Raw genomic sequence first — 13,976 nt, 5'->3', positions numbered from 1 at the left:
TAGGCCTTCTGCAGTTACCTTGTTCTTATGTTAATTAAGACAGACATCAGAGGTAGTCTAAACACGAAGTCTGTGAATGGGGTTGCTAGACCGTGTTATGAATTGTTATGATTAAAGAGCCTAGTTTTTTTTTCAAATGTTTGTAATCATTCAGCAAAGGTCTTGCTGAAGAGTGGTCTTAAAGTGTGGGAAGTTCATGTTCGAGTGGGAAAAGGTCTTCAAGAGTGAAGTCTTGAACCTTACTAAATTATTTTCTTTGTTTATAGATTTTTACTGTGATATCCATATTACATTCTCTCACCATTCACGTCAAAACAAAATAAATAGGTAAAATGATAGAGAAGACAGAAGGTCAATAGTTACGAAATAGCTGTGATACAAAGTGAGTTTACCTAAAGACTAACGGGATGGTTAAAGTTGTAAGGAAAAAAGGAATATGGCTGCTCCTTAGTTATAATAAGGTGTACAAGGACATCTCATATGAACTGATTAAGCGTGGCATCTTGTTGTTTTTGAATTCAGCAACTCTGAACAAAAAGTTCCAAGTAGTACGGGCTATAGTGAGCCAGTAGTGAACACTTAAATTAAGTACTACGTAATTATTGCGATGGCTGGGTAGCTAAGGACGGAACGTTAACGTTAGGATGTGAAGTTTTAATCTGGGAGTACATTGACATCAGCCCCGTTTGTTAAACGATCTCCAATGCCATTTTTACGGAGGCTGAATTCCGTGATATATTAGCAGGGCTGAAAAACGTAGTTAAGGGAGGTAAAAATGCTTGTTTTCTATATAGACAGTAGTCATCATTAAACAGTATAGAAGTCCATTTTATGTGGTTTTCTGCTGTGGTTCAGTGTAAAGAGCTCAGTTTAAGAAAGTAAACAGAATTAGTGCAAACTAAGATTTATGTGGATCTCTTCACATGTAGGAAGTGTTAAATAAAACTGTTTGTGCAGAACCAACGATGGCAAACAAAAAGCTGATGTCCATGTGACATGTCATAACTCTGAAATAAATTAAGACAAAGGAATCAAGCTTATCCTAATGGATATAGAAAAAGTAAAGATCTATAATTATGGATAGCAGTAATACGTTAACAAGCACGAACTTGTCTTTCACATATTTTGGGGTAAAGTGTATATGGAAGGGCTCGGTATATATGAGATTAAGATTGGACAAAAATATTACTGGCAATACCGTATTGGTGTCTGAAAAATATAATGAATGTAAAATATGTAGTACCTGGAGATGGTTCTGAGAGTTCTACTTCCCAAGCCCGACCCACGGCCAGGCTCGACCTGTGATAACTTGGTCCAACAGGCTGCTGCTTTGAGTGGGCCGCTGGAGCACATATCCACCACAACCCGGTTGGTTCAGCACTTCTTGCAGGAAACTCAATTCTTATTTTTTTTCTGCAAGTCCACTTTGTTACAGCAAAATTTCTTATACTTGGTGGGAAGATATTGAACGGCCTTAGACCTCTGATGTACATACAGTCTTCTCTAATTGTGCCAATAGCACCTCTACTCTTCACTGGCTCTACTCTGCATTTCCTCCCATATTGTTCGCTCCAGTATGTTGTTAGTTTACTGTGCAAATTTGGTACAAAATTTGAGACCTGCTTTCCAGTATTTTCCTTGTATAATCTCTCATATCCTTTCTAGAGTACATTTTTTATAGCTTTTAGACGGTCCCAATAATTTAGGTGCTTTATCGTGTCTGCGATCCGTGTATGTATTCCCCTCTATTTGAGCAATCTTTCCTGCTCTGAAAAGGGAAGCGAGTATCGAGCAGTACTCCTGATAACATCAGTGATTTGAATAGTATGAGCATTGTGATGAAATCCTTGCACTCTATCATTTTTTCTGACTGACGCTATATTTGCTTGGCTATGTTAAAAAACTGTCAGGTCGTCAGACATCATTATTCCCTAGATCTTTTACATGGTGTTATCCTACTATGAGATCTGATATGGATTGTACCCTGTATTTCGTAGTATTTATGTATTTAAGTTCTTATTTTTGTCCAAACCTGAGTAATTGGCATTTATCATTGTTCAACATCATGTTAATTGTCCGTTATCCATTCGAAGACTATTAATATCAGCTTTTAGATTTCAGTGTCTTCTACAGACATAATTTTCATGTTGATTTTGTGTGGCATCTACAAAAGATGATACGAAGCTGTGATTTTTTATTTTTGTCTATATCTGATTTGGCAGTGAGAAAAAGCAGTGATTCAAGGACTGTGCCTCTGAGGTACAGAGCTTTTCACTGTGCTTGGACTTGATTTTGTTTGATTAACTGTTATTCTTTTGACTAATTCTTTGCATTCTATTTGGCAGGAAACTGAATATCCATCGCCCTACTTTACCTGTTATTCCTATTCTCCTCATCTCGTATCAAATGCATATGCAAAGTTCGTGTATACCGCTTCTGTATTATGTTTTTGTCATAGTTGAATAATTGTGAAAGGCATAGGCTTCGCGTTTTAAATCTATGCCGCGTCGTCACATTATATCACTATGTACTAGATAGTGATAGATATTTCTATATTTATCTATCAATTTTATTTCTATATTTATCTATCAATTTCTATAAGATAATCTGTAATGTATCATTAAATTTTATGGGTAGGTGTAACTGCTAGATTAAAAATTCTTAGTTTTAAAACTTTCTTCCGACGATGTAATGATAAATTGATTTTATTGTATTATATATTGAATTGGTTTTTATGTAATCGTAAAATTTTGTATAATTTTGATATGTGATTAGCTTGTTTTAATGTAATACTTATGATAAATAGGATGTATGTATTGCAAAAGCATTTTCGTGAGTAAATTGAGAGAATTTTAATGGAGGACAGTAATAATAGCCGCTTTAAGGGACTTGTATTTGAGGTTGTGATAACTCCGTTGTAATAATTACTATCCTCTAATGTAATGTATTAGATGATAGTAATAGCCCCTTGAGGAGCTTGCAATTTACTCTACAAGCCCTTGTAATTTACTCTACAAGCCCTTGTAATTTTCCTTCAGGGGCCTAATTTACTCTATCCCTTTGATATATATTTTGTCGAAAACTTGAACCTGACCTGACACTGCATCATCCTGGAAATGTGACTATTGACGACCTTATTGGTTATTATTGCTTTGCATACAGCCCAAATTCTAGTCAAACAAAATTTAAACCTAATGTTTAGCTAAATTTAAAAAAATTGACTATTTTTGGTCAAATTTTGCTTTATAACCCACGATTATGTTTTTGTGAACTTAATATAAATATTTACCAAGTCTTTTGCACTCTTCTGAGTGGTTTGTCAAGGTCTGAGTGTGGTTAGGATGAGGCTTGCATTCAATGACTAATGCGGCAGCTGCACGAGTCGTTGAGACTAATGCGAAGAGCCGTATTAGTCTTTGAGATGTAAACATCGTCCTAACTACACACTCAGACCTTGACAAAGCACTCGGGAGAGTGTGAAATACCTGGTGTAAATCTTTATATTAAACTCACAAATACACAAGTGTGGGTTTTTATCCTGTCATTGTCTGTGAGAAGACATTATCATTACTTATTTTTGTATTTATAATAATATTAAATAAGTTGAAGGTTAATGATTGATTATTTACTAGTTTCAGACGTGGCTGATCGTGTGGGAAGCCTGGCGAAGAGAGCTGGTATGGAGGAGGCGGTGACCTGCGCCGTGTGTTCCCAGGTGTACCAGAAGGGGCCCCGTGAGCCTCTGGTGCTGCCCTGCGGCCACACCTTCTGCCGCAGCTGCCTCTTCAACCTCTACGACGACTACGGGTTAGTCTGCCCCACCTGCCGCAGAGACTTCAGCCACCTGGAGGTGGACAACCTACCTCTCTGCTTCTCGCTGCTCGGGTTATCTGCCACCTACGTGGAAAGTCGGGAAATTCAGGTAAATCTCTCGTACTTGTGTTTTGTCGAGCTGTTTTGTGGGGTGGGGTGGGGGGAGGGGGTTGAGCTCCATCTCCTGGGTCCCTGTCTTAATTACTGGCCGTCTGGTGCAGTGATGCCCGACCCTCATTTATGTTTGTACATGCTTGATTGTATTTACTTAAGCTTACTGGGGTTGAACTGTGGCTCTTTGGTCCCACAGCACAATTTTTAATCAACTGATGAATAGGTTTCCAAACCTATTGCAACACTTCTTTCCCTCGTTTGCTCTCAGCCCACATACGTCCTTTCCACGTCTCTTTCCCCCTCTGCCCACACGCAGCTACATTTTACATTCACAGACTTCGTGAAGTCTGCATACGGCATTGGGGCCATGCACCCCTTTCAGGAGGATACCCGGTTCATTCTCCATCCCCCCATGTCACTCCTGATTCTTTCACCATTAATCCTACAATGTTTACTGAAGCTAGCCCTAAGCATCTGGCCTCCACCCTCGAACAGGCAATGTATGTGTGCGTGCGTGCTCTCACACTAGTTAGTCGATTGGAGAGTGATTCGGAGGCGTCTGTCTCCGAGAAATATTCTCGTTGTTCCCCTAATAATTGAAGTCAAAGCAGGCCAAGTGTGGCTGATCGCGTGGAGAGCTTGGCGAAGAGAGGCGGAGAAGGCGGTGCGCCGTGTGTTCAGAGGTGTACCAGAAGGGGCCGCGGGATCCCTCGGTGCTGTCCTGCGGCCACACCTTCTGCCGCAGCTGCGTCACCAGTGTGGTGAAGACCGGAAACGCCCTTGGTCCAACCTGCAGGTCACAATACCTGTTGTGTTGCGGTGACAAATCTCTACCAACTTCTCCCTGCTGAGCCTCTCCTCAACTTTCAATGAATTTCTGGTATTGAGGTCTTGGCAAATTTTACTTAGTATTTTAAATGTTTCAAATTAATCTGACATGAGAAAACACAAAGATATGAATCATGTTCCTCAGGTTACATATATTGACAAAATATTACATATAATTGATTTTGAATATGAGCAGCAATTAAATCACAAACCCTAAAGGTACAGTAAGTTGAGAAGTGCGATCTCAAGACTAAGGAGATCCGTTTCACCAAGAGACAGAAATTAAGACCACAACGTTGGAAGCAGAGGAAACAATAGAGACACGACTCCATACAAGATATTGAGAGGAACTGAGATTAGACAGAAGCCATGCTTAAACTGAGAACTGGTAGCACCATGTAAATGTTGCCTGGTAGGGTCAGGGAACAAAGGTAGTCGTCGTCCATTCACTTTCTAGTGTGTGGTTTGGTCAACATATTTCAGCCACGTTGACTCCTTGTCTGCATATGGATATCACACGAAAGCGTCTTACTGTTTAATTTCTTCGATGATTGATTGATGAAGATTTAGCCACCCAAGAGGTGGCACGGGCATGAATAGCCCGTAAGTGGTGGCCCTTTTGAGCCATTACCAGTATCAAGAGCTGATACTGGAGATCTGTGGAGGCGCGACTGCACCCTGCGTGACGGGAGATGTCTCCCGGACCAAATGGTGACCAAATGGTGTTTCTTCGATGCTCTACCTTCCTTTAAATAGCCTTTTCGAAAAGCGTCACTTTCTCCGGTTCAACACTTCGGGATCTCCTTTTCCTGAACATGCCCGCCTTCTTCAAGAACTTATTCATGCTACCTCCTTGCAAGTTGACGATGCTTTTCTAACAGTAGGTCAACATCAACGCTCTGACTTCTTCTTCTTCCCAGTGATCTATGCAATATCCCATTTGACACTGCTCGCCTCTCCTCTTCCCACCACTCCTTCACACTGCACAACAAAACTTCAACGCCTGATTTCCAACAGTCCTTGGGCTAAATACTCTCTCTGACTGTGTTACCAACCTTTCATCTTCCCCTCTTTCTAAGCACCAGGAAGAACTTCTTGGACTTGGTCTTTATTTTGTTACTTTCCCTGGCCCGCGCTGTGGCATTGACCTCATTAGTTCCTTTGACAAGTTTGTCAATTCTAACTCTAGTACTCTTTCGGACCTGTCTGCCTTTAGAGGGGCCCTTATCCCCGTTCTTGACAGCTTGTTTTCTAAAAATCACCACCTTCCTCGTCGCTTCCAGCTTGCCCTTGCCTCCTTGAAATCTAACAACTCTATTCTTATCCTTCCTTCCGACAAAGCCAATTCGGTGGTTGTCCTTGACCGTGAGGACTACCTCCGAAAAGCAGATGTCTTGCTCTCTGACTCCCGCACATATGCCCCTCTGACATCTAACCCTTAAATCGCCTTAAAACTTCCTTTAACCGCAAACTAAGACAGCTGTTTAGTCTTTGTCCTCCTGACTTCGATCTCATTAAAAGTTTCCATGTCATCTGCCCTTCTCTTCTTTATTTCTATGGTTTACCTAAGACTTATAAACCTGGTGTTCCTCTTCGTCCTATCATTTCTTCGCGGGATCCAGCCGCCTCAACTTACGGTTACAAGTGTGGGTTCGATACCACCAACCAGGAGGAGATAATGTTAACTGATTCTTAAGACGTTCACCTGATGTATCATACACAAATCGGCTCAGCAGCTAAGCCCTTCTAATTCATTCATTAATATTTGTAGTTAGTCTACTAACTCTATATGAGATTTTAATTACCACTATATACCATATTCATTATTATAAGATTACTAGGTAGATTTAGCATTATAAATCTACCCCCCAAAGATGTGCAAGTGGTAACACCTGGCAGGCTTAGAAATAAACATACAGTTCACTTAATTATAAAGAATTCAAATTTAACAAAAACACCTGCTGGGAAATTCCCACATCCAGCTGTATTATTACTAATAGGTAATGGGGGTAACTACAGTTGTTATAACTAATGGGTAATGGAGTAATTACTACATATTATAATGAATAATGGGGTAACTACCAGTTATAACTCATATATATATATGAGTTATAACAGATATGCTATTATATATATATATATATATATATATATATATATATATATATATATATATATATATATATATATATATATATATATATATATGCGCCCGAAACGCTACGCGTACTAGTGGCTGTACAAGAATGTAACAACTCTTGTATATATCTCACTCATATATATATATATATATATATATATATATGTCGTACCTAATAGCCAGAACGCACTTCTCAGCCTACTATTCAAGGCCCGATTTGCCTAATAAGCCAAGTTTTCATGAATTAATGTTTTTTCGTCTACCTAACCTACCTAACCTAACCTAACCTAGCTTTTTTTGGCTACCTAACCTAACCTTACCTATAAATATAGGTTAGGTTAGGTTAGGTAGGGTTGGTTAGGTTCGGTCATATATCTACGTTAATTTTAACTCCAATAAAAAAAAATTGACCTCATACATAGAGAAAAGGGTTGCTTTATCATTTCATAAGAAAAAAATTATAGTAAATATATTAATTCAGGAAAACTTGGCTTATTAGGCAAATCGGGCCTTGAATAGTAGGCTGCGAAGTGAGTTCTGGCTACTAGGTACGACATATATATATATATATATATATATATATATATATATATACATATACATATATATATATATATATATATATATATATATATATATATACATATACATATATATATATATATATATATATATATATATATATATATATATATATATACATATATATATATATATATATACATATATATATATATATATATATATATATATATATATATATATATATATATATATATATATATATGTCGTACCTAGTAGCCAGAACGCACTTTTCAGCCTACTATGCAAGGCCCGATTTGCCTAATAAGCCAAGTTTTCCTGAATTAATATATTTTCTCTAATTTTTTTCTTATGAAATGATAAATCTACCCTTTTCTCTATGTATGAGGTCAATTTTTTTTTATTGAGGTTAAAATTAACGTAGATATATGACCGAACCTAACCAACCCTACCTAACCTAACCTAACCTATATTTATAGGTAAGGTTAGGTTAGGTAGCCAAAAAAAGCTAGGTTAGGTTAGGTTAGGTAGGTTAGGTAGACGAAAAAACATTAATTCATGAAAACTTGGCTTATTAGGCAAATCGGGCCTTGAATAGTAGGCTGAGAAGTGCGTTCTGGCTATTAGGTACGACATATATATATATATTATAAGAAGGTAGTGAAATTGAAATAAGTTTATTGAGGTAAAATACACACAAAGGGATGAGGTAGCTCAAGCTATTCTCACCCCATTCAGAAGGTAGTGATTCAATTGTATAGATCTCTGGTGCGCCCCTATTTCGATTACTGTATCCAAGCATGACCACATCTTCCGAGGATATAGCTACTCTTGGGAAGGTGCAACACTGGTCAACAAAAATTATTCCAGAGTTTAGCTCTCGTACCATGAACGGTTGATAATTATAACGCTGCAAACTAGGCATGACAGGGTGAATCTCATTGAACCTTTTAAAATACTGAAAAATTTGGAGTATGTTCATCCGGACAATTTCTTCAAAAGGTCAGATGTAACACAAACAAGGAGCAAGGGTTTCAAGCTTAACAAGCCACAATGAAGGATTGAGAACAAGAGATGCTTTTTCACCTACAGGGGTTATAAACCATTGAACTGCCTACCCGCCGAAGCCGTAAATGATAAAACTGTTAACCTTTAAAGTACAGCTGGAAAAGATCATCAAAACAAATGGGGGGGAGGTGGGGGTCCTTCGACAAGCCGCCGGCTTCCAGTCCTCGTTGAGGCCACTAGTGTTAGTGGTTCTCGGGTAAATTCATGGGTAATAAATAACTGCCAGATGTGCTATGATTATACGGAGACAAACTTTTAATTACATATCAATTTTACAGTTATATTTACATAAATTTTTCTCGAATGCCTTATTGACTAGCAACTTAAAATATTTAAGTTCTTAAAATGCAACTTCCTATTGAAACATGACAATGCTGCACACAGGCGGCAACTCTTGTTGCCAATTCTAAAATTCATTTATCATAAAACTTTTCTAATTTTCAGTCATGGGAGTCTTAAGCATTTTAAGGTATTCACTAAAATATGAATATACTGTAATATATATATTATATATAATTGTGTATCCTATTAGAAATATAGTAAATTTGATGGATCTCGGTAGTGATTTTTTTATTTATTTATTTATATATTCAAGAGTACTTATATTCTTGTAAGCCGGGGTAAGAGTCCGTGTGCAAACACTTGCAGGCACAGTGTTTCGGGCAAGTCCTTAATCCTAATTTTCAGACACACACGTCCCCAGGAAGCAGCCCGTTGCAGTTGTCTTATTCCCAAGTACCTAGTTACTGATAGGTGAACAGATGCATCAGAGTGAAAGAAACTGCCCATTTGTTTCCGCCGGAGTTCAAACCCATGTCCTTAGGACTACGAACACCGAATGCTGTCCACTCTACTGTCAGGACCCCTTAAACGCAACTATATAATATTGTGTAATATAATGCAACAGCTTGGAAAAAAGCGTAGAACATATATATATATATAAAGCCTAATTAATTACTCTTGATGACTAAATACATAATCTTGATGTTGAATAGTTTGATAAATATTAATAATGATAATTTCTGCCGTCAGTGTGATGATACGTGCAGCAAGCATGAGGATGAGCTGAAGTATTTGTCTCAGTGTGATGATACGTGCAGCAAGCACGGGGATGAGCAGAAGTATTGGTGTCGGGAGTGTAAGGTGGCCCTGTGTAGCCTATGTCTCTACTCCGAGCACGAGAACGGCCACCACGTCCACCTGGCCAAGGCCTACATCCAGGAGAGGAAGTCTCAACTCAAGGACCACATCAAACTTATAATAGATAAGAATGTTGCCGAAAAGAAAGAGGAAATAAAAAATGTTTTCTACAGCACCTCTCGGAATATTATCACGCTGTGCCAAAAGAGTACTTTTGTGCATGATTTTGAGGAGGATATGAAGCTTCTTTCATCGGAAATTGAAAAAGTTTGCAGTATCGACTCCCTCTTTGTTTCTGAAGCAAAGGTAAAACATATTGATATGAATAAGTTAAACTTTGTTATCTAGAAATGACTCTACAGAAACCGAAGTCACCAGAGAATGTGCAGCTGTAGGCAAGGCTAAGGCTGTCACAGCAGAAGGCAAGACCAAGGCTGCTGAAGCAGAAGGCAAGGTCAAGGCTGCCACAGCGGCAGAAGGGAAGAGCGAGGCTGCCACAGCGGCAGAAGGGAAGAGCGAGGCTGCCACAGCGGCAGAAGGGAAGAGCGAGGCTGCCACAGCGGCAGAAGGGAAGAGCGAGGCTGCCACAGCGGCAGAAGGGAAGAGCGAGGCTGCCACAGCGGCAGAAGGGAAGACAGGCTGCTGAAGCCGCCACACAGCAGCAACAACAGCAGGCACCACCTGCCGACAGTCAGTGTGTCAAACTGGACTGTCGAGATGGTAGACTCCTACTTCACTCACTCGCCCAGCGTGTTGACACCCACCTCTTCTTGCAGGTAATTATGACGTTCTACAGGAAGATTTGTAAACATAGTTGAGACAAGGAGATTGTGATTATTTTTAAAGGGCAATTAATGTTCATTCATTTGCAACCAAATCAAATCTAAAATAAGAAGTATTTAAACTTCCTAAACATTATTGAGCAATTAAATACAGTACAGTACAGCTAAACCTGAAAGAAGTGGTAGTTAACCCACTGATTAGTAAGACTATCTGTATCAAAAACTGAAAGGAAGTGATGCATAAATACCCATATTGAATGACCAGTGAAAATAACCTTTGTTACATATGAGCGATTTTGGGTTTGTCTTTTAATTTTTGTTTTCATAATTTTTCACACACGTTTTCCCTTGGTATTAGTGTTAATATGACTAATTGTTTAGTTGTTCATTAAATTAACATAGTGACACTGGTCCACCAGACTGTTATGACCTTTTCCCTTACAGTTGCCATCTGAGGTGTTCTTGGAGCTGGGTGTTGGTAGCAGGAGTCTGGGTCGTGTCTATATCCGTGTGCAGCCTCGCCTGCGTCACTCACAGCAGTTCCTGCTACTCTGCCTCGGCACTCTGGGGCCTTCCCTTGCCGGGTCCGCCATAAATAGTGTGAACCATATAGGTCAAGACCCAGAAAATATTTTGGTTAATTCTTATATTGACAAAATGCAGATAGGTAACACTAACGTATTGGCTTCCCTGGAGACCAGCTGCGATATGGATAGATCAACAACGGAAGGAACAGTGACTTCAGCGAATATAGGATCCAATATATTTGGATTTATGATCTGGACCAAAGGTCACCCATTCAACAGTTGTCCTTACGTCAATGTTACTTACAACAGCCACTATTACGGTTATGTTGCTCAAAATAATTCCTCCTGCAATAATCATTTTCATTTTGGCGAGGTAACATCAGGGTTGGAAGTAGTCCAGGCTGCCATTGGTCATAACCCCATCACTGAGGTTAAAATCACAGGGTGCGGCCTCTCCATACCTGACCTTTGACTGACAACACACCAGGCTACGCTAGCCTATTCTCTCAAATTGCCACAACGTACAAAATTCACCCAGGAATCCAAGTCACCCACCTAACCTATAAAACCAATGCCAAACAATGTAGGTTTTTGTGAGCTGCTATTTTTCATAGTAAATTGCATTTGGTATGTTGGTTACCATAACCGTCTCTTCGGAGTTTTCGTTAATTAACAATGTTCTCATAATTTTCGCAATTTATAACATTAGGTGCCTGGAGTGATTAAGACAACAAATATTTACAGAATTTAAGTTTTTTTTTTTTTTTGCCAGACTAGTTTATTATTTTTGGCATTTTGTATTGTGTTGATTTTCTTAATCTTGATAAAAACTTTTAGTTTATATCAATCATTAAAAATAGATTGAAAATTAAATAAACCTCATGTAAAATTGATAATGACATGTTCAACCTAAAGTTTCACGATAACATTTTATCACATCATCACATCTCTTTTGTAATGTCAAGAGGAACTATTTTACTGCGTGCAGGACTTTGGTAATTTACAGTGCAACTGACCAGTCCTCAACGTAATGAATGGTGCTGTTACCTCATCCAGCCCACAACAAACGGGACCACTGTGGATGAATGCATGCATGCTCTAGTGACGTCAAATAATAATGAAGCTGTAAATCACATGCCGGGAATCTCTTAGTTCGAGAAGATAACCTCCATTCAGCTTGGAAAAGAAAAAAAAACTGGTTTGGAGGGAAACCCGCCTTACAACCCGTCTAGAGTTCTGCCAACCATCCTTTCTCCCACAATCGTGGCAGAACTAATTTGTGTGAGAAATAATGCAGGTCAAAGTTAAGTTGATTTATAGAGAAGTTGCTTTGAGTGCCCAATGTGTACTTTCTATTGTTCCACTAAAACTCAAAAAATAGTTTGAGTAATAGGTATGCCAACAAGAAATTGAAACATTTAGTTATTAATGTAAAAGTATTAAATTACTCCCTATTCTTTTAATTAATTATCCAGTGATTACTTTTTTATTTTGTGGTTAATCAATGGCTTCCAATAATAAACCTTTTTGTACAACTTTTTCCCTTGTTTCAAATTCATTCAATAATTTTTAAAGTCAATGCAGAAGCTGGGTGACTGATGCAACCAGGATATTCAATATTGCACAGGTGAAAGAACTCTGAATAGTAGTAGTTAAGCAACTAACGGTTGATTTATGTGTTTTATATGTTATTACCTGTGTTGTGTGCTTGTGCTCTCAGGTGTGGATGTGCTGTGTTGTGTGCTTGTGCTCTCAGGTGTGTGGATGTGCTGTGTTGTGTGCTTGTGCTCTCAGGTGTGGATGTGCTGTGTTGTGTGCTTGTGCTCTCAGGTGTGTGGATGTGCTGTGTTGTGTGCTTGTGCTCTCAGGTGTGTGGATGTGCTTTGTGTCTGTGTTGTGTGCTTGTGCTCTCAGGTGTGTGGATGTGCTTTGTGTCTGTGTTGTGTGCTTGTGCTCTCAGGTGTGTGGATGTGCTTTGTGTCTGTGTTGCGTGCTTGTGCTCTCAGGTGTGTGGATGTGCTTTGTGTCTGTGTTGTGTGTGGTATGCGTTTCTTTTGCCGGTTTTTGTTTTTACTGTGTGTGTGTGTTTGTGGTTTGTTTCACCTGGTCTGTGTGTTGCAGTGGGTACTGTCTATTCCCTGTGTTCAGTATGGCTTGTCTTTGTGCGAGTTTTATGTGTTTACTGTACATTTTGCTTTATTCCTGTACATTGTGCTGGGTTTTGTGTGTTTTCCTACTTCATGTTTGTTTCTTGTTACATGTTTGTATATTGTTTTCCTGTCCTTTTTTTGTACGTATTGTGTTTATTTGATAAAAAAAAGGTTAATTAAGATATCACATGCAAGTTATTACACAGTGAACATATAAATATTACATTTATTTACAATATACAGTAATACAATGACACCAGTGAATACAAGGATTACGTACGAAGTCAAGAACTCCCGACACAACAGAACTTCACTAGAGGCAGCCTTGGAATATTATAATTTCCCCTGTATTTTAATGTAAATATTCTCCAATTTTTGTAAATCTTTTATAGGTAAATAAGTATAACATTCAGGTTTTTTTTTTTAAGATCTTGTTCTGTACTACTGAAACACTTGTTCACTAAGAATTGTAATGTATAATTGATTTGTAAAACTTATGTATATGTAATTTATATTGTATTTTCTTAAAGATAAAAAAAAAAAAATCGCAAAGCTCTCGCCTGGCGGCACTGAAAATTTGCTAATTACAATGCAGAAAAACTCTCTATACTACGGTATATCTTCATACTATTCGCAAATATACTTTATGACAATAGAAGGCATGATCAAATCAAACTTGTGTCATTTTGCTGCAGGCGACAGCAATATGATGACTTCAACACAAAATGATTATGAATTTATCAACTACCTCAAAAGAAGTAGGTGATGACTTAAATACAAGGTTTAGTGGTTATCAAAAGATTTCGGGACGTCATCCAGACAAAGGACTGTGAGGTTTACGACGTATAAGTCAAATACTGTAGTGTACTGA

The 13,976-nt window shown here is 38.4% G+C and overlaps 1 protein-coding gene across 1 annotated transcript in view; it reads left to right on the top strand.

Moving 5' to 3' along the window:
• Window positions 1–12,494, top strand: part of LOC123768094 (tripartite motif-containing protein 5) — a 38,110-nt gene extending 25,616 nt beyond the window's left edge. Inside the window, exon 5 of the mRNA XM_069306887.1 lies at window positions 10,873–12,494. Coding sequence (XP_069162988.1) covers window positions 10,873–11,427 — 555 coding nt within the window. The 3' untranslated portion in view covers window positions 11,428–12,494. The remainder of the gene's footprint in view (window positions 1–10,872) is intronic.
• Window positions 12,495–13,976: the final 1,482 nt, after the last annotated feature.

The sequence above is a fragment of the Procambarus clarkii genome, chromosome 59, assembly GCF_040958095.1.
Source record: "Procambarus clarkii isolate CNS0578487 chromosome 59, FALCON_Pclarkii_2.0, whole genome shotgun sequence".
Lineage (NCBI taxonomy): Eukaryota > Metazoa > Arthropoda > Malacostraca > Decapoda > Cambaridae > Procambarus > Procambarus clarkii.
Note: the sequence above shows the minus strand (reverse complement) of the source record. Positions and strands in the feature narration are given on the sequence as shown.